The sequence below is a fragment of the Pelmatolapia mariae genome, linkage group LG15 (genome assembly GCF_036321145.2).
Source record: "Pelmatolapia mariae isolate MD_Pm_ZW linkage group LG15, Pm_UMD_F_2, whole genome shotgun sequence".
In the NCBI taxonomy this organism is placed as follows: domain Eukaryota; kingdom Metazoa; phylum Chordata; class Actinopteri; order Cichliformes; family Cichlidae; genus Pelmatolapia; species Pelmatolapia mariae.
Window position 1 is genome coordinate 887,500 of NC_086240.1, and position 22,139 is coordinate 909,638.

The following is a 22,139-nucleotide window of genomic DNA, read 5'->3' on the forward strand; positions in this document are numbered from 1 at the left end:
ATTTGTTGCGGTTTTTTAATTTGTTATGGATTTTTAATTTGTTGCGGATTTTTAATTTCTTGCGCTTTGCACTTCCCAGCCACCGTAGGGGGAGAACACGCAAACTCCACACAGAAAGACCCCGGCCTGATGGTGGAATGGAACTCAGGACCTTCTTGCTGTGAGGCAACAGTGCTAACCACCGTGCTGCTAACTAACCTGCTCTATTTTGTTTTGTTTTGTAGACTGAAATATGATAAGGCACACAGCTGGCTCAGACTACGTTGCTAACAGAATAATTTACAGCCTATATCAGCCCTGATAGCATATTCATCTTGTAGTACTGCAGTAGTTTGTGTGTGAAGGACCTATTGGCTGATGATTCTGTGGTTTACAGGGACATCTAGTGGCCAAGTATGGAAATAGAATAGAATAGAATAGAATAATCCTTTAATTGTCCCACAAGGGGGAAATTTGGTTGTAACAGCAGCCAAAAACACACATATACAAACAAACAGTACACAGGACACAGAACAGAAACATACACAATTTTTCTTACATATTTACATCAAGGACAATGGTTACTATATACAGAGAGTACTGTACAGTTATTAAATTAAATAAAAATAACTACAGATAAGAGGCAAACCAGGTTGTAGTGCGAATCGGTTGATTAACTTATTGCAGTTACAGCGCTGATGTAAACATCTATGTTTGTTGGGAGCAGTTCTGATTGTACAGTCTGACAGCTGCAGGGAGGAAGGACCTGCGGAAACGCTCCTTCATGCATCGAGGATGCAGCAGTCTGTCACTGAAGGAGCTCTGCAGTTCAGCAACATTTACATGCATGGGGTGGGAGACTCTGTCCATCAGAGATGTTATTTTGGCCAGAGTCCTTCTGTCTCCCACCACCTGCACTGGGTCCAGGGTGCATCCCAGAACAGAGCTGGCCTTCCTGATGAGTTTATCCAACCTCTTCCTCTCAGCTGCCGATAAACCGCTGCTTCAACATACAACACTGTAAAAAATGACAGATGCCACCACAGAGTCATAGAAGGTCTTTAAAAGCGCTCCCTGGACTCCAAATGACCTCAGCCGCCTCAGCAGGTAGAGTCTGCTCTGACCCTTCCTGTAAAGAGCATCAGTGTTGTGGCTCCAGTCCAGTTTATTATTCAGGTGAACACCCAGGTACCTATAAGAGTCCACTATCTCAATGTCCACTCCCTGGATGTTCACCGGTGTCAGTGTGGTGGGTCTGCGTCTCCGGAAATCCACCACCAACTCCTTGGTTTTTCCGGCGTTGATCAGCAGGTGGTTCTGCTGACACCAGTCTACAAAATCCAGAGTCCACTGTCTGTACTCTGAGTCCACTGTCTGTACTCCGAGTCGTCCTCACCTGTGATGAGGCCGACTATGGCAGAGTCGTCAGAGAACTTCTGTAGGTGGCAGCGTGGGGAGTTGATGGAGAAGTCTGCAGTGTAGAGGGTGAAGAGGAACGGTGCCAGCACAGTTCCCTGTGGGGCCCCCGTACTGCAGACCAGCGTGTCAGAGACACAGCCCTGTGACCTCACATACTGTGGGCGTTCTGTGAGGTAGTCCAGTATCCACTGGGACATGTGGTGGTCCACTCCCGATAGCTCCAGCTTGTCCCTCAGAAGTCGTGGCTGGATGGTGTTGAAAGCACTGGAGAAATCAAAGAACATGATCCTCACAGTGCTTCCAGGCTTCTCCAGGTGAGTCAGAGCTCGGTGCAGGAGGTAGATGATGGCGTCCTCCACCCCAATGCCAGGCTGGTAAGCAAACTGCAGCAGATCCAATGAAGACCTCACCAGGGGGCGCAGATGGTTTAGAACCAACCTCTCGAGGGTCTTCATCAGATGCGATGTCAGGGCTACCGGCCTGTAGCTGCTGATTTTACACAAAGGGAAATGATCAAAGATCTATATAAACATCCACGTAAATCACAATTGACCACAAATCTTTATTTTTTGTTTGTTTGTTTGTTGTAACCATAAAAAGGAAACAATGGTTGCTGTTTGTTATTTAATCGTTTTTGTATTCCCTTGTGGACACAAATAAACAGACATGTAGAAACATAAAGGCGGATTGCATAATGCAACACTTGTTGGTAAACATATCCACACTGACAACACAGAGGCAGCGTTTGTCACTTTGTAACATCTGAAGTTGGAAAGGAAAGAGAAGATAAAAATGTTCATATAAAGGGAATGATAAAGGAGCATGCTTTCATGTTCTCGGTTCCAGTCACATACACAGTCTACAGGTGTGTTTCTGTTGTGTTGCTTGAACCAGCCAAAAAACACAACTGCTGCTCCATAAAGCTCATGCCTGTTTTTGAACTTGATCTGGTCCCAGATGCAGACACAGTCCTTTTCTCTCTTTCAGTAGAATTCAGGACCTGTTTGTAATCACAAATCATGACTTAGAACAGAGGTTCACACATGTACACATAACCATGAAAACATCGAGCACCTAAAGTATGGACACAGGGAAAGTGCCTGAGATTGTGGAGCAGCTCTCAAGTTACTAACCAGCACATGGCAAACCGTGATGACCACAAAGAAGTCTGCAGAATTTCCAACCACTCTCCCTCAATCTACATTTAAAGCTTCATCAATGTGGATTATGAAATGCTGCAATTATTTTGAATAGGGTTCTAGTGTAGCACAGTCTAACATTTCTTCTTCATCTGGTCATATTACAATAAGAGAAACATAGAGAATAACCACAAGAATGGAGGTAAGCGCACAGCTATTACCCCTTACAGTGTGGAGGACCAAACCTGCCAAAATAATAACTTAAGCAAAAAGGTATGAAGTATCATGAAAAATATTAAGTAAAATATAGATCCTTATAATTGTTATAATAATCATAACTTTCCTTAATATTTAGCTTGGCATTTAATTTTGCATTCATTAAGGTATTTTTTAAACTTTATTCCCTTTCAATGTGAATTTTACTTCACATTTCTGCACCAGTTTGCAGATGATGCAAATGAATTGACGATCGTTGGCAGCCACTGCTGAGATAAATATCACTCCTGCAGTAATTTGCATAATGATGTAGAACAAAAAGAAGCTTTGGGACACATTAACTCATTCTCTGAGTCTTTTATTTCTATATGGTTTTATATTTTGGCATTTTTGGTCCTCCATACTATCGATAGCAGAATAAAGGTAATATGAAATAAAAAGTGGGAGGGCTGGAAAATCATTATTTGGTTGATCATCCTAAAAACACACACACATATGATCCTGTTGATTTGAACGACAGCTTTTCTCTACACAAGTACAAATAAAACAACAAAAATCTGGAACTTATGAGACAAATTGATCAAAAGTTACAGCTGCTGCTACAAACGAGAGCGGAGCACTGCTGATTTTATATAAACAGACACGTGAGCCCTCTCGTGTGGTATCTATAGCAACCACACAGATCGTAGTAAACAAGTATTTTTTTAAATGCTTACATGCACACGTCACCACGTTTTGATTCTGAGGTGAAATTCGGACCACTTTACCGTACGGTGTTGCTACAAGCACCAGTGTAGTTATTAATTACAATTCACAAGTATCCTTTGTTTAAACGCCTCTTCAGTCATGGTCGAAGAAATCAAAGCTTTAAACATTTCGTCCCCGCGCCGTCATGTTAGCTCACGGCTGCAGCCGCTCATTGTTGGGAGTTCTTGTCTGGACGATGGATAACGCAGATTAAGGGTGTTAAGTCCGAAAGGGCAGCCAGCGCCCGAGCCCTTCAACGAGCCTCCGCACGTTCATGACATAAAAGTCGACATTGTGAGTGAAATCGGTGCAGATGTTGGAGTAAGTGTCCAGCAGGGTGCAGTAGAGCGCAGTCCCACCTACACTGATCACCACAGTAACGAGGCACAGCAACAGCAGGATTAGGCAGGAATCTCCGCCCACCTCATCTGTAAGGAAGAAAGGGACCAATGCTATGTCAGATCCTCCGTGGCATGCAGAGTTCATCATCAAACATGAAACATTTTAAATTCCATTTCTATCTGAAATAAACTGCAGCAGCAGCAGCAGAAGAAGAAGCTCTAACTGTACCGTGCTCGCTCCCGTCCTCCGGCTCACTGAACCGAACTTTGCGTTTGGAATTTTGTTTATTAGTAGTATTGCTTGGGGGAGGTAACCCGTCCAGCGATGCTCTCCTCCTTTTCAGGATGGAAACCAGACCGTCTGGGGACGAGCTCTGAAGGAGACACAGAGACAGAACATAAAGAAGGAAGTACAGCAGCTTTGGGGAGTGTGGTCATGTGGACAAAAACAATGAAAAGATCCCTTTATGATCGTCACGTTCAGCAGTTCTGTGCATGTTGGGGATATTAAAGGAGGAAACCTTTAAACGCAGAGTTAGTGGGTATCAGTCCATTATTATTAGTATCACTTCTGATTCTGATGAATGTGCTAAAATAAAGAAGAATTAGGCTGACAGGCCAACAAGCACAGGCAGTAACACCATTATTACTTTGTAACAACGCTGAGCGTCTCGTCCAATGAGCTGGAGCGGTTTGTGAAGGCAAAACGCAAAATGATAATGCAATTAAACATTATGTGCACAAACACTGAAGTTCTCAGTACATCCTGTGATTGTAGAGCCACCTTTAGCAGCATTACGTTGAAGTAATGATTTTCTGCATGACTTTATGGTCTCTCACACTGCTGTGGAGGAAATATGAACTTTGGTCCACTTTTCTGTGAGCATCCATTAATGCACAGCATTTCAGTCAGGCTGACATTTGAACCTTGACTGGGCCAATCCAACATCTTGATTCTTTTGCTGCTGAGATTCATCGCTCAGTTTCACCCTGCAATTCAAAGCCGGAACGATAAGCCCTTTTCCACCGGGCTTGACGGTTGCTGTGAGGTGTTTGTGCCAATCTGCTGTATTAGGTTTTTGCCAAACTGTGTGCTGCTGTGCGTTATGGACAAACATCTCCAGAGGACATCGTTCCAGAAGTCTTGTGGTTTATTCAAAACCAGCTTAAGCAGTCTTAAGCTGTGCTGCCATGTTCTTTTATTTGAGAGAAGTGTTTCTCCTTTCAAACAAACCAGACTTCATCAGTCTTTTTCCAACTGTGCTGCCATGAACTTTAACATTTAACATGCTGGAACTGGAGAGTCTTGAGCTGTAGCTCTTGCGGGTTTTTGCCATTTCTCTGAGCACTGCACAGTCTGAACTTGGGGTGAATTTACTGAGACAACCACCTCTGATTAACAACAGTCTACAAAGTTTTCTAGTGAATAATCTTTTTCTCGCTGTAAAATTCAAAATGTTTGCAAATCGTCTTACAGTCCTTCCCAGATTGGCAGCAGCAGTTGCTTCCTTGCTGCATTCATAAAGGTGCAACAGATACACATACCTGCTTTTTAAAAGTAACATACTGATAAAACTTTACTCACCAAAACGGAAACATTAGCACTTTATACTGTAAAATGCTACAGAGAAAAGCCCAACAATCAGATGACCCCCTATGAGCAAGACCTTGGTGAAAGTGGAAATGGAAAACATTCATTCACATACATTTAACTTTTTTTCACCAGTGCCTGAGTCGAATTAGTCGTTTTAGTTTAATCAAAGCAGAAGCACTGTCGTGGCATTCAAGCCTGTGATTATAAGCATCTACAGCTTTGGATGTGAACATTTTAAAATTTAGTTGTGATTTATGATTTTGGAAGTGGGAGAAGCAGACACACAGCTGCACACACAGAAGCAGACATTATTCTTTGTGTTGGCCTGAATAATGTGTTTCAGGAGGAAGTCACGATTGGGCAAGCTAAGTATTCGAAGGGTCAGAGGGAGGAACTGCTTTCACCATCTTTATCCAGCACAGAGGGTCCATTTGCAGTGACAGTGAACAGTCAGCCTCATCAGCGCCTGCCTTTATTTACTGTGTGAGGCCACATTGTTAGCGGCGTACTCGATGTTCCACTGGTCACAGTTAACTCTATACAGACAGAACTTTTTGCACACTCTGGGACACAAATACAGCCAGGATCAGACATTATGGGGGAAAACATATGGTTTGATAAATCTTTTGTCCTTGTTCTCATCTAAAAGAATTCACTCAAAACCACAAATTCCAATCTCATAATTATACTAGAGGAAAACTCGCCAAGGTTGCCAGCATTTACTCTCTCGCGACCACAGACTTTATCCAAAAAGGGACAAAGCTAATTTGGAGCTTTACCTGCTACCATACTGTTTTTGTGGACCCAAAGGGACCATATTTCAACAGCAGTGGAGAGTGCTAAGTTATCAACTCAGAAGCTTGGTTACCAAGCTGGACTGATAAAGGTGCACGAGATACTCATGCCTGCTTAGCTACCTTTAATGCCAAGTAACTTATGTACAAAATACTGGAACTTTACTTATATCGTAAGGTAAAGATTCTTCAGTAATACAGAGGTAATCCCAACAATTGGACATTTCCCTGTGAGCAAGCACTTGGCAACAGTGGGGAGGAAAAACTCCCTTTTATCAGGTAGAAACCTCTGGCAGACCCAGGCTCACAGAGGGGCGGGGCCATCAATGAAGCCATGTTATTCATCACAGCTTCATGAAAGATGCTTTAGAAAGCACCAACAACACAATCACAATGGAAAGGTCCATTTCACAGGCAGGAATTAGCTGAGGTGAACCTCAGCAGACAGGATTGGCTACGATTTCCTGTGTCACTACAACTGTCAGTCTCAGTAGTTACACCCCGCCCTGCACCCACAAGTTTAACATTTGTTAAAAAAATCCACCCACTGATTGGCTGTAAGACAAACTGCAATTTTCTAACCACTTCAGGGCCAACATTCACCCAGTAATCATCACAAATTGAAATCTATATAGGTTCACCTATTGGCTAAAATGGGTAACAATTTTTCCACCAGGGATTAAAAGTTCGACAGTGTTATATTTGTATAAAAGACAGGGCGTAAGAAAGAGCTGTGGAGCTCTCCGAGCCAGCCAACGTGCTGCCTAAGCTCATCGCAGCGTTTAGTCAAAACATATAAATAATTTGTCCAAGTCACACAACGTTTGTCGTGACATTTTGGAGGGTTTTGAGTCAGAATTTCCATGTTACTAATGAATTTATAAAATGAGTCATGTAATTGTTTAGAGAGGCGATCGTGGCTCAAGAGTTGGCAGCTCGTCTTGTAATCGGAAGGTTGCCGGTTCGAGCCCAGGCTCGTCAGTGCTCTGTCAGTGCGCCCCAGGGCAGCTGTGGCTACAATGTAGCTTGCCATCACCAGTGTGTGAATGTGTGTGTGAATGGGTGGATGACTGGATGTGTAAAGCGCTTTGGGGTCCTTAGGGACTAAGTAAAGTGCTATACAAATACAGGCCATTTACCATGTAAGGAAGTACAAATATTGCTGATGAAAAGCATTCAAAACCGTGTGAAATTTGATAGAAAGGGATGCTTTCTAGTTAAATGAGCCATGATCCCGAAGCCATCAATGCAAGGCCTGGATCCTGTGATTACATCCCCACCTCTGCAGGAACCAGGCCCCTTCAGCCAGAACATGATGTCTTGGCTCAATAATCTAACACACTTGGCAGGGTGGACATCCCAAGTGTGAGGCCACACCAGTGAACATGGGTGGAGGCTTTCTCAACAGAAAAATGATGAAGGTCTCATTCAGGGATGACGGATATGATTGGTGGGAGTGCCCAAGGAAGAACAGAGAGCTGCTCAGCATGTGGAATTTCTTCCTGCAGGCGGACTTTGATGGAAAGGATAAAGGAAACAAGCCAGGAAGGAAAAGGAAATAAATGAAGGGTGTTGGATGGAAAGTGAAAATATATTCGTGCCAATGCAGTACTGTGCAAAAGTCTTGAGCCAATCCTAATTTCTTTATGTTTTGCTTTGAGCGTCAGACTTGTACTAGGGTTGGGCGATATGTAAAAACTTTCCAACCAACAATCGTCAGTCCAGTAATCGCCGATGGGCTCAGCCTTTCATCGATAGTCGATATATTTGTCCAATCGCCCAACCTTAACTTGTACCTTGTTCCTCGTTTTCAGAGGAATCTTTATCCTTGTTTTTGACCTAACACGGACCTATGAATCATTCAAGCACAAAAAAGCATCTAACTCACGCGATGAGCCAGTGTTGTGTCTACAGACAAAAGACAACAGCAATGAACCAATTTTAAATGGTATCTTTAGACACTTTGTTACCAGCAGCTTTCCATAAAATGGTTTTCCCCTTTCTTCAGTTGAGTCTATGAAAAATGCCTGATAGGTCTAAAGTGCTAGTTTTGCCCCAACGAGGTGATTCCCAAAGAGCTATCATCCCAAACGTGGCACGTGGTGTGCAACGTGACACTAAAACCTTTGAGGAAAGTAGCAGAGATAAAAACCCATCTGCAGCACATAAACAGAATCTGAAAGTCATGTCCTTAAAAACAGGAAAAAAATCCTGCTAGAATTGTACAAACTCTGTCGTCTTCATTCCCATTTTCTTACAAAATATCAAGAAATAACGAGTGGCTCAAGACTTTTGCGCAGTACAGTATATTAATTTAATATCTGACAACATACTCATTTGTTGTCATTTCATATCCTCGAGTGGTGCTAACGGGGGTGTAAAGGCAGCTAAAGTGCAGTCCTACCCCCTCCTTGTGGGACAGTTTGGCCAGGTCCTTGTCTGATGCCTGAGGTACTCCTGTTGGCCACTCCACTTTCACCTCTTCCTCTTCTGGCGTCTCCTCACACTGCTCCTCTTCTTCTTCTTCTTCTTCTTCTACTTCCTGCCCTTCCTCACATGTATCTCCGTCCTCCTCCTCACAGCCCGTCTGCGGTGATGAATGCTCTGACTCCAAAATCAAGCTGTGTTCCTTTACTTCCTCCTGGTGCGTAGTTTCTGACGTGTTGGCTGGAACGGAAATGGAAAAATCGTATGACTTCCACTTTGCCACGATGCGCTCATTGTGCATTGTTTTGGTTGCATAGGTGAAAATCTAATTACCACACCGTCTCATTAGTTCACAAACACAAGGTTTACCTCAGCACCCAAAGGTGAACTCAGCAGGGTACGATATTACCACATTACTTTACTCACGCTATGATATTTTTCCTATTTCTTACATTTTGCAAAATGCTGAGTAATCCATCCGTCTGCTTCCACTTATCCTTTTCAGGGTCGCGGGGGGCTGGAGCCAATCCCGGCTGTCATAGGGCGAGAGGCGGGGGGCTAACACAGGGCTAACACACAGAGACAGACAGCCATTCGCGCTCACATTCACACCTATGGGCATCAATTAACCTATCCCCACTAAGTGCATGTCTTTGGACGGTGGGAGGAAGCCGGAGTACCCGGGGAGAACCCACCCACGGGAGAACATGCAAACTCCACACAGAAAGACCTTGGCCTGATGATGGAATTGAACTCAGGACCTTCTTGCTGTGAGGCAACAGTGCTAACCACCGTGGAACTGTGCTGCCCCTATGCTGAGTAACAATATACATAATTATTTATTATTGCATTATTGTATATCTTATTACTCTGCTCCTCTGTCTCTCTTGCTGAGCATGTGTGTGACAAAAGAATTTCCCTCAGGATAAATAAAGTTCTTCTTATCTTATTACTTTTGTTCAACTGTAAAGTCAAACGTCATATCTAAAGTTAGCTCACTGCAGTTATTTTTTAATGTAAAATACACCAAAGTGTCACTGAAAGCTGCCATAAATGTTGCTGTCAGGCTGCTGAACATGTGGCACGCAGCATAGAGTACACACTTCTAAACACATCATCATCTGTGGTGATTCTTTGGTATCAGTTATGAACAGAGATACATGTTTACCTTCATCATGATGCGGCTGTAGTGCTTTGGTCTGAACGTCTGCGAGTGTCGTGTTGAGCTTGTTCTGCTGATTGAAACATAGTCGACAACTTTAATGCGAAGTAAAGGTCTTAAATTGAGCCTAAACAGCCTGAACAGCCCGGCTGCTGGTCTGTCCTACCTGTTCCACACTGATGGATGGTCTGAGTGATTCCAAACACAGACCAGGCAGGCAGCAGGAGAAAAGAGGAGGAGAGGACGTTAATATATTACTGAACTTATGAGAAAACAATTTTAGACCTTTGTCAGGCTCTCATCTGTTCTTCAGTCAAACTACATCCTCCTGCTTGCAGAGACTCTGGCCTGCAGTAACATACCAGCTGGATCAGAGCGTGACCCACCAGCGTCTGGCGTGCAAACTCCTGGTGTCTGTCTGCATCGAGCGGAAATGAATCTACAGGGCAAATCTTTGGTGCCTTTCCTGCAATATCGATATTCATATTTACACTTATTAAAATTGATTTTCATTCCTCCCTCTATCCTCATGCATCATCGATACTGTGGCTCAGTCTCAACTTCTTGATTTGTCCTCGTGAGAGAGACAAAGATAGCAGCAGATTGTTAAAGCAAAATTGGTGCTAAAAGCTTTGTGTGTGACAGCGATGAGGAGGGAATGACTGGAAAAGAATTGACTTCAGACACTGAGAGCTGCTCGACTCTCTGCTGTCTGTGTATGAGCGGAGCCACATCAAAGAGAGTGTCCCACTGTGGTTTACCTGAGGTGAGTTCTGCACATCTGGCTCAGCGTCTCAAAGTGTTTCTCGCTCATGCCGTCTGTCTCAGCAGGCGAGCTGCTGCCGCTGTCCTTCTCCCTCCCTTGGCTCTCTGCGAACACATAAGTGCAGGTACACGCAAATCACACGCAGTTTCATTTTGCCACAAGAATATGTTGTGTGTGTTTTTTAGGACTGATAAGATGCCAAACCCCAGTTCTCCTGCAGGACTGTGAGGTTGGAGAGCAGGCGTTCATGGTAGAGCTTCTCTAGCTGTAAGAACTGGATGGCCCACTGGTCTGGCAGCACGACCAGTTAAAGACACAACACACACTGGCTCCTAAAATAACATCTCTGATCAACTTGGGCAGCACTTCATAATACAGATGATGTCTCATGACATTTAAATTAATTAAGACTGACTACAATATTACTATCCTATAATAAAAGCCATAACACAAAAAGCATGGTGTATTTAAGGAGGTCAATACGCTCTGTAACACTAGCTGTGTCCCTAACAGCCATCAGTTAAAAATACTTTCACCATACCATCTTTGCTAATACGTCAAATTTGTAACAACTACATGTTAATTACTAGGAAATTGAATTGTCGGCTGTTTTATGAAGTGAATATTAAGTCCTGACATGCTCGAAATTATTTGGACAAAACAAACTGCTTCAATTCACCTGTTTTAATGCAATTTTAGATAAATTCAGAAAGCTGGTGACCGATGACAGGCAGCTTTCAGGAAACAAAACAACAGAAGGAACAAAAGACGCACACGCACTGCAAAGTGAAGGGCATCAATAAGCTTAGAGTCTAAAGGTCAGTTAGAACAAATAGCAACTTTGGGATTTATGTCATTTGGTGTAACAACATCAGCTAAATATGAAACACAGTGACAGAGAAACACGCCTCCTGCCAGCTGAGGGTTAAATTACCCGTCAGCCAAGACAAATGTGACCACATGACCTTTAAAAAAGCAAGAATCTATGTTTTCATGCTCTACATTCACTTCAGTTTTTTTAGCCGTGATGTGTTCATGATCCAAAGCTCCCTTTGTTGTTTCTGCTGTGCTTTCTCTGCAGGACGTGTTTCTCTTTGTCTCACAGACTTCATCCTTTTCTGATAAATCAGGACCTCTGTCCGTTTCTGCGGCTCTTTTCTTGTCTCCTCACACATAAACTCATTACGTACACACCACACTCCTTACAGCGAGACAGCCCATAGCTGTTACCACAGCAACAGCACAAACAGAGCAGGAGGAAACACTGCGAGCCCCTTGGGCCTAAAGCCAAAACATGAGGAACACCCATCGCCTGAGAGACACAGAAAACCGCATTAAGTCGACAAAGAGAAAGACGAAACCTTACAGAGGTTTTCTGCCCTCCACATTTCAATTATAACAAAGTTTGCTCAGCAGTGTTACCTTTGACCCTGTAAGCCGCCCAGCCCCAAAGTGGAAGAAGCCACAACTTGTAAATCCTTATCTCCTCGCTAAGGTAAACACGAGGTGAGGGTACGTACTGCACATGCTCCTAAACCCTTTTTAATTATAATGCCTGCCGGTCGAGCTCGGTTATGATTCAGTTACAAAACACTAGTGACTGACTGCAAGTGTCACAATGAGACATCAGCTGTCCGTGCCCTTGAAAGGATACAGTCCTGTTTAAGTGAGTAGGCCTCTGCAATCTAAAAGAAAAGACAGGAAAAAAGATGCTTCATTAGACAGAAGGCACTTTACACAAAATTACACAAGTCAGAATTTCACTGACACGTCGTCATCCATCTGTGAAGCAGAGCTTCAGCTACTCTTACTCTACATGTGGGGCCTAACTGAATGTATGTTTCTGTTTGAGTCGCACTAAATCCTTTCAAAGACGAGGGTCACATGATCTCCTCTACCAGGAAGCACCGCCACGGAGACGACCTGAGAAACAAACAGTCACATGCAGCAGCTTATGGTCGGTGGTGGCGTACCTCTTTGGGCTGTTTCTGCCTCACAGATGCCTTTAAGTCCATCTCAAACACTAGTAGGAGAATCTGATTGCAAACAATTGCTTATGATTAGAAACAAATGAGCAGCATAAATCACACAGAGGATCATCTAGTGAAGACTCTGAATTTCAAACAGACAGCAGTTCAGTATCTGGCCAGATGTGAAGCCTTTTCCTCGTCCAGCCCTCCTGTTCATGAGTTCCAACATCCGGAAGAGTGCCAGAAAGTGTTTGTTGGGTCTTTTGAAGATGACATTTTGATAAAAAAGATGTGGTCACTTCATCTGGATTTACAGCCGTCCCTATAATGTTGGCACTGATATGCAGGTAAAGAGCATGCATGTGTCAGCATTCCTGTGAACTTGTTCCTAATGGGAACAGCAATAAGCAGCAGGAACGTCATGCCCGACACACAAACAGTCCCAACAGTGAGAGACCCCACCCTTTAAACACAGCTGTCCTCCATCTTTTTTGGCAATAACAGAGACAGCAGCGCTGCTCTTCGATAAAACCTGCACTATTGTGTATCCACTGTAATCTACTAAAACCCAGCAGATTCTCACATTAAACATTAATTCATTATTTTTCAATGATCTGTGTATGAGAGCAGAAACCTTTCTATCCCACAAAATCCAGATAATTCCAACATTTTCTTATTAGCTGTGTTTGCCTTTGTAGCTGTGATCGAGTTCTTTATCTTTACTTTTAGACAAATATATTTAATGACATATTCAGTGCTCTGAAACAGCAGGTAGCAGCATTTATGACACGTTTCTGCTAAATGTATATTTACTGCCTCTGTGGCATCCCTCACAACAACAGAATTGTATTTTCAGCGGACTTGCCGAAACAACTTGAATCTACACGTCAGCTGATTCTGTCTCTGGATGAAATGCCCTGGCTCTCCTTTCCATTATGAGAATTTAAAGCAAAACAGCTTCCCCTTTGTTTCAGCTGCAGCCGGCTGCACAGCAAACGAGTGCAGTAGCTGAAACAAATGAACCGTGTTGTGAGTGTTGTTAGGGAACAGTGACAGGAAAAGTACTGCACGAGGATCCTTTTAAAGCGAACACAGGGCTGAAACCTCACTGTATTCATCGGGCTTCTAATTAGCATGTGTGCTGAACACAGATGGGGGGTGGGGGGCTGCCAGTTCAGATCCTACACCTGCGCTGCAGAACACTTTCAAATAGCTGACCCTTTAAACAATAAACACAGCCACAGCTTTCATTTGCACGCCATTTGTAAATGTAACGAGCTACACTGACGCATTCGCCAAACACCGGCTCTGAGATTTGCTGTGTTCACTCACACAGACTGTGCAACCAGGGCACAGCGAGGGACGTGCTGTGGATGTAAGCACACTCTCGCACACAGACTAAATAAAGACACTGAGAATTCCCTCTGGATGCTAAAGGAGAATATTCTTCACAGGTGCTCTCAAACCATCACACACCTGGTGCAAGGAGTGTGGCAGCAGCGTGTAGTCGTTGTTTTCTCCGAGGGATTGCAGGGAGGCCAGCAGCTCTGGGGTGGGGCCGTGTGATTCATCTCTGGAGACACTTTCTAAAAACACGAAGCACAGACATGATATGAAAAATGATAAAATCAGTAATATTTCAGTGTTTTCTCAATATTTTAGTGTGACCGGTCAGCTGCAGAAAGGCAAAAAAACTTGTTGTCTGGATTATTACCAGTTTCAAAGTCTGTAAACCAGTTCTTGAATGCCGTGGAGAAGCTTTCTCAAGTGGCCTCATCCTGTGATGTCACCACTATGCCATCAGGTTTAGGTCTCTGTCGGAAACCTAATGACAGAAAACCTACGATCCAAAAGAATCTGGAAGTCCATCAGGAGGAGGGCGTCTAACAAAGAGATGCAAGCTTGACTCAAAGCAGTCCACTCTGGTGTGTACGCGACAACAGCTGTAATTACGATGAACAGCTAAGCTACACTCAGACAATTTTCACTTTTAAGAGTCAGATGACAGAATAGTGAATAGTACGTATAACAAACTGAAGAGTGCAGACACGGGGACTCGGCTACACCGCCACCCGACAGTGTAGCTGTGTTTACAGTCTGTATGCTAATCATTAATCACAGTCGGGCCCTTCATAGCTACCATACGACGGTGGGATCAGTCTCCTCGTACTAACAGTGCATTTATTATGTATTTAAAAGCTTAACTATTCCTTTCTCCAGCTGACAAAAAAACCCAAGCAGCATGAAAAATATTTTTTCCAACACACAACCTGTGTGTACAGTGTGCACATGTATTACCTGTGCAGCATTCTCTTTCACAGAGAAGTGCCCCACTCTTACACGAACCTGTGAATCTGTTCTAAAATGCTTATTAGCATGCTAAAACAGCATGTAAGAAGATGCGGTCTTGGACCCGTCTTGGCACAAATGTGTCACAGTGCAACATAGCAGCGACCCAGACAGCATCGACTTCATGTATATGCGCTGTATAAGCTTGGCTCAGTACTGTGGGGAAGCATCAACCTTCGTGTTTTCGCTATCGCAGTCTTGGTGTTTTAGGACTGCACGTCACTCAAACTGTGAAGTCATGTGAGCAGTGGGACAGTACACAGTGAAACGAGGCGACCTTCCTCCAGGACCATGGTGCTACATATAACAGACAATCAATACAGGACTGCATAAAGTGCAATTTGTGCAAAAACTGTAAAAAAGCTAAAAAAGACAGAACAGAACGATAGAGACACAACAGCAAAACACTGAGCATGTGCAGAAAGTGAGTTGGTGTGTGAACCTAAACAGACTGAATATCAGGCTGCGCTCAGACTTTAAACCGCATCACAAAAGGGTTTGTGTAGGTTGTTTGTTAAGGCTGTTCTTACACACGCACACACACACACACACACATGCCCCGCCCATTCGAAAGAATGCAGGTTCAAAGTAGTTCAGACATCAAAGCTGTCTCCATCTTTTATTTGAGAGTTAGCTTAGCTCCAGCATTTTTATTTGTTTATCTTTGCTAGCTCACGGCTCTCAGGCAGCGACGTGTCAGACGCTCAGTTACTAATATGTATCCAAAAAAGTGAAGTTTGAATACTGAGCTTATAGTTCACAGTGCAGCGTTTCAGGCGCAGTTTACAGGCTTGAAGTTTGTGTGTCAGTCTCCTGGTAGTGAACATACAGTAAGTATACTGTAAGTGTGTGTGTGTGTGCGTCGCGTCCTCAGAGAATACTTTAGAGCCTAAAGCCACCTGACAAACCGTCACAGACAGCCTGCGAGCCCCTCGATGCTGTCAATTACAGTTAGTCAGGACGATCAGCTGCAGCTGTACAGGGCTGCTCAGGATAACACAGCTCATCAGCTGCAGCTGTTTAGCACATTACAAGCTTAGCTTTGTGGAGATCACCTCAAGCTTTACCTTTTCTGCTGCAGCATAACAGTCTGTGGGAAGTCAGGGTCTGCCAACAGACGACAGACTTTAAACTGTGCTGAAAAGCTCTTAATCAGCAGTCCTCTGCAGGTCTGTGGGTCTCACTCTGCTTTCTAAATCCGCTTTATTTGAACATGACAAAGTATTTCGATCACATATTTGAGCAACACATTTTAAATGCCTACACTCGCTGACACTGAACAGAATGAAAACATCTCCTGAGGTGCTCAAACTTTAAAAAGCCACGCAGCTTTTGTGAACGACATTAAAAGAGAATCGAGACAAAAGCCTTTTACCCGTGGCACTGCTGATGAGTTCCCCTTCGTCTCGTTGTGTGGCCTCGGCTTCAGGGCCTTTGGTGTTTTTGTTACCCATCTCCTCTGTCACTGCAGGAGTCGTCTGCCTCTCGTGGGCCGTGGCTGGGCCTTTTCCCCTGCACCCTCACTGAAAAACGATTAACTGTGTCTAATGTTGATCAGCGTTCTTCCACATTTGTATCCCACCAACCTCTGCTAAAGAGTCAAGAGCACCTTAAGGGCTGGAGAATGAGGCCTCAGCAGTGGTTTGGGATCACTCTTGAGGGAGCATGTGATTTAATCCTGCATCACCTCTCCTGGGTGGCCGAGAACGGAGCGGTTTGAAATGTCCACCACAGTGAAAGCAGGCAGGGCTGTGAAGGATGCAGTTCCCTGCCTTTGCAGGCTTCTTGCAGTCCTCCGATCCCGTGGGCTTTATTTGTCCCTTTTCTCTCTTACACAGAATTCCCTGGAGCCTCCTTCCCACATCCCCGTCAAGCTGTCAAAAGAATTAGGAAGAATAAGGAGAATTTTAGAAAACAAATTAAAACATCACGCTTGCCTTGCATATTTAATACCAAACCAGAGAAAAAGAGACTTACATATAAGCACTACTGCTGGTTAAACAGCAGCTCTCTCATGAACTAGCTGGGATGTGTTTGTGTCTAAACCACGACAGCTAACAAAGGGGTGGCTCAGTGCTCCTCTGTGGATGACCAAAAAAGTACCAAGACTGCACTCTGTACACTATTACTATTTTAGACTCAGTTCTTCTTACAGAAAGTGCAGTTTGGGAAGTGGGGCTAATTTCTGCAGGTGACATGTTGTATGTAGTGGGACAAAGTCCTGCCCTGTGGACCAACCAAAGCAGCGTAATGTCACGCCATCAGCAGGCTTAAAAATGGTGATTTGGCACAGGTGTCCGTGGCCGCGCAGCCCCTGTAGGTGTAAAGTGTTGGTCCTGCAATACTTTTGTCCATATAGTATACAATACAATAGGAATAATACTACAAACTGACACAAATATAAGTTTCCTTTCAATTTTATGTCACAGCTGATAATAAGGGACGTATGAATCATTTACAGCTCCATATTTTCACTCCTGGTGTTGTTTTGCATGTGTCAGTTTTTATACTGTGCACTCTCTGAAACCAGCTGCTCTAGCTCCTTTACCCTCCCTCTAAGCCCCCTTTCTTGTGACTGGCTGCCCCTCAGAAAGCTTTAATAGCAAGTGGGTGGGGCTTCTGGGCTCAGAATCAAAGCTACGTGCCTGAGATGGCCATATCGGGGTATCTGCTTTCAGTAACATCATACAGAGCCAAGAGTTGATTTGCTGATAAGTGATGCAAGTGCTTGACAGAAAATCAGGATCTCTTTAACATTGAAATCCTTTTTTTTTCCTCATCAGATTGTCTTTGCACAAGTTTTGCATAAGAGTGGGAAATGTAAGGTGCAAGCATTTACAGGCCTTAAGTATTAGCAATCCCTCTCAAGGTAGCAACACCTGACCCGAGGGCTTCTTACACCATGTTCACCATGATTTACCTGTGACCTTTTCCACAGTCACTCACCTGTCCTGTCACTGTAATTCCTATTAGGAGAAACCAAATGCTGTATTGTAAAGTTGAGGTGGGAATTCTCTTGTTAATGGATTCATGCTTAGCTTTTATTTTTTTAATTTAACTGGTGCTTGGAAATAAACTGCAGAGAATGGATGTTCTGACATTTTACATTTGAATCACTTTCTTGGAGTTCTGAGGCGTGCCACAGTTAGCTTAGCATAGATTAGCAAGACTAGAAATAACAGGAAACAACTAACCCAAATGCACTCATGCACCATTCACTCAAGAGACAATCCAGGACTTCACCTGCTGTGTAATGTCACTTATATCTGTTTTCCCTACAAAGCAGTGCTAGAGCCCAAACTAGAACCAGTCATATTTGCCAGAAGAAAAACAAAAAGACTTTTCTAATGCCAGAAAAATAATGGTGGTCACCAAATAGGAACCTGGCTAATCCCTGGCTATGGAAATTCAACAAGGATCAGCAGATCCAGACCACATATTTTAACACCTATGTCCAAAAATCAGTTAACAAACTTATCAAAATGTGGTTTGAATCTGAAAAGACCTCAGGGCTGAAAAGAGGTACAGTCATGTGAAAGTAAAAGTTTTCACAGGCCTCGCTGGAATACTGAGGAAAACTGCAAGTGTGAACACTTCTATAAATTTGTACAATTTTGGCTGTTTCTTTGCTAATCTGGACCATTCAGGTTAACCACAAAGCCTCAAAACTACATGCCAGGCTCTCTCTAAAAGTTAAAGTTCATGATAAAACACTTCACACTCTGAACCATTTTGTGTTATAAACTGGTATTAGATCAAAGTGCAGTCTGGCTCTAGATGATCTCTTCAGCATAACACAGTGATGTTTCGGATATAGTTGTTTCTCCCACTTCTGTGGATAGCTTCGGCTAATTTTGGAAGGAACTCATTTCAAACCTAAGAATTTATAAAAGGTCCCTATAAACCTTAACACCAAACTGATCTTTCAGTTGATCTTTCTGAGTTAACTTCAATAATTACTTCCTCCAAACCATCAACGTGTCTTTTAGACCCCATTCCTACAAAGAAGTCCTGCCATTAATTAATGCTTCAATCTTAAATATGATCAACCTATCTCTAATAATCAGCTATGTACCACAGGCCTTCAAGCTGGCTGTAGTTAAACCTTTACTCAAAAACCATCTCTAGACCCAGCTGTCTTAGCTAATTATAGGCCAATCTCCAACCTTCCTTTCATATCAAACATCCTTGAAAGAGTAGTTGTCAAACAGCTAACAGATCATCTGCAGAGGAATGGCTTATTTGAAGAGTTTCAGTCAGGTTTCAGAGCTCATCACAGCACAGAAACAGCTTTAGTGAAGGTTACAAATGATCTTCTTATGGCCTCTGACAGTGGACTCATCTCTGTGCTTGTCCTGCTAGACCTCAGTGCAGCGTTCGATACTGTCGACCATAATATCCTATTAGAGCGATTGGAACATGCTGTAGGTATTACAGGTACTGCACTGCAGTGGTTTGTATCATATCTATCTAATAGACTCCAATATGTTCATGTAAATGGAGAGTCCTCTTCACACACTGAGGTTAATTATGGAGTTCCACAGGGTTCAGTGCTAGGACCAATTCTGTTTACATTACACATGCTTCCCTTAGGCAGCATCATTAGAAGACATAGCATACATTTTCACTGCTATGCTGATGACACCCAGCTCTATCTGTCCATGAAGCCAGGTAACACACACCAATGAGTTAATCTGCAGGAATGTCTTAAAGACATAAAGACCTGGATGGCCGCTAACTTTCTGCTTCTTAATTCAGATCAAACTGAGGTTATTGTACTCGGCCCTGAAAATCTTAGAAATATGGTATCTAACCAGATTCTTACTCTGGATGGCATTACCTTGGCCTCCAGTAACACTGTGAGGAACCTTGGAGTCATTTTTGACCAGGACATGTCCTTCAATGCACATATTAAACAAATATGTAAGACTGCTTTCTTCCATTTGTGCAACATCTCTAAAATTAGAAATATCCTGTCTCAGAGTGACGCTGAAAAACTAGTTCATGCATTTATTACTTCCAGGCTGGACTACTGTAATTCATTATTATCAGGAAGTCCTAAAAACTCCCTGAAAAGCCTTCAGTTAATCCAAAATGCTGCAGCAAGAGTCCTGACAGGGACTAGAAAGAGAGAGCAGATTTCTCCTGTATTGGCTTCCCTTCATTGGCTTCCTGTTAAATCCAGAATTCAAAATCCTGCTCCTCACATACAAGGTCTTAAATAATCAGGCCCCATCTTATCTTAATGACCTTGTAGTACCATATCACCCTATTAGAGCACTTCGCTCTCACACTGCAGGCTTACTTGTTGTTCCTAGGGTATTTAAAAGTAGAATGGGAGGCAGAGCCTTCAGTTTTCAGGCCCCTCTTCTGTGGAACCAGCTTCCAGTTTGGATTCAGGAGACAGACACTATCTCTACTTTCAAGATTAGGCTTAAAACTTTCCTTTTTGCTAAAGCATATAGTTAGGGCTGGACCAGGTGACCCTAAATCCTCCCATAGTTATCCTGCAATAGACGTAGGCTGCCGGGGATTCCCGAGTTTTTCCTTTCCAGTCACCTTCTTCACTCACTATGTGTTAATAGACCTCTCTGCATCGAATCATATCTGTTATTAATCTCTGTCTCTCTTCCACAGCATGTCTTTATCCTGTCTTCCTTCTCTCACCCCAACCAATCACAGCAGATGGCCCCGCCCCTCCCTGAGCCTGGTTCTGCCGGAGGTTTCTTCCTGTTAAAAGGGAGTTTTTCCTTCCCACTGTCGCCAAAGTGCTTGCTCATAGGGGGTCATATGATTGTTGGGTTTTTCTCTGTATTTATTATTGTACGATCTACTGTACAATATAAAGCGCCTTGAGGCGACTGTTGTTGTGATTTGGCACTGTATAAATAAAATTGAATTGAATTGAATTCAAACAATACATCTTTATGTTTTCTCTGTAGCTAAGTTCCATTTTTGGGTAAAGCTTGTTTTTAAGTGTGAACCAGTCGATCCTGAACCATAGACTCTGCATGGGGACTTCCCATGATGCACTGAACATATCTCCTCCAGCATTTACATGGCTGTCCCTCGCTGAGCCTGGTTCTGTCAGAGACCTCTACCTGTAAAAATGGAGCTCTTCCTTCCCACTGTTGACAAGTGCTAGTTTGTCCGAGGGTGTGCCCTCTAATACTATAATACGTCACAATATTGTGAGTCGGTGCCATAATAAATTGCGTAATAACAAACGCACCTATGCTCCTAAGTTTAGACTTCTCTGACATAATTAAGAACAGCTCACACTCAGGTGAGCAGCAGTGTTAGCACACTAACAAAGGGAAAGGTGGCCGTTTACGTAATCCTGACAAAGTTACGCAGTTGTCGCTGGACATGCGCGCGCGTTCAGCTTGGACTGACTGTCAGATGTTTGACTTCCCGTGTCGCGCGGCAAGTGGGTGGCAGCGAGTGCCTCCCTGTGCACGTGCCTCTGACGTTTACGTGCACATCGTTGCGCTCGCGCTCATTAAACGTATTTTCGTGCTTTTTTTTTTTCACCTGAGCTTTAACGTGGGAAGACTAAGGTAAAAAGAAAAACACGCTAGCGTCGCCGCGTCAGCCTGTAAAGTAAGCTACCGAGTTTAGTGCGTTTTTCAGCGCTTCTCCCTGTAGTTTCACATCGCTGCAGAAAGCGTTTCTTCACACTTGGCTGCCCTGCCCGTCTTTAATCTGGTTTAAAATGACTACACTGAGCCTGCTGACGTTAATGTCACACACTGACACAGCAGGCGGACAGGATGGAGGTGTACTCACTGCTGGATGGAGCCTCTGTGTTTCTCTCCACATGAAGCAGCGTCGCGGTGTTTTCCTCCTCTCAGCAGCCGCACAGACCTCACTCTCTCTTCTCACACTCTCTCATGCTTCTTGTTTACTGTCTTATCCGGGGATTTTTCACCTTCCCCTCACTGCAAAACATACATCGCTTCATGACAACTTTATATATTTATTTAAGCGCGTGGTGGAGGCTGCCATCTCCTGGCAGATGTGTGGCACTGGCTCCCGGCTGGGTGTCAGCGGTTATGTAACGCGACATAAAGCGGTCAGATGATGCCACGTAAAGCAGATAAACCGTGCTGTGGATTAGAGTGAGAATGGTTTCAAATGTGTGCGTCAATTTGTGTTGTATTGTCACTCTTACTTACATTTATCAGACCGATGATGTTTTCTCCGTCCTCCTCTGCTGTGCCGTTAGTGATCTCA

The 22,139-nt window shown here is 43.6% G+C and overlaps 1 protein-coding gene across 2 annotated transcripts; it reads right to left on the reverse strand.

Moving 5' to 3' along the window:
* Positions 1-1,689: 1,689 nt before the first annotated feature.
* Positions 1,690-21,858, reverse strand: cnstb (consortin, connexin sorting protein b). Of its 2 annotated transcripts, none has more exons than XM_063495762.1 (11): positions 21,693-21,858; positions 16,279-16,777; positions 14,031-14,140; positions 12,239-12,269; positions 10,789-10,875; positions 10,580-10,688; positions 9,985-10,006; positions 9,825-9,888; positions 8,634-8,896; positions 4,071-4,215; positions 1,690-3,928 (listed from the first exon to the last, which is right to left on the reverse strand). In XM_063495762.1, exons 2-11 carry the CDS (start codon positions 16,355-16,357, stop codon positions 3,720-3,722), a joined length of 1,119 nt encoding a protein of 372 aa, XP_063351832.1. In that variant the 5' UTR covers positions 16,358-16,777; positions 21,693-21,858; the 3' UTR covers positions 1,690-3,719. The 2 variants fall into 2 exon arrangements, with proteins under 2 accessions (XP_063351832.1, XP_063351831.1); XM_063495761.1 differs by having other exon boundaries at positions 9,825-9,891.
* Positions 21,859-22,139: the final 281 nt, after the last annotated feature.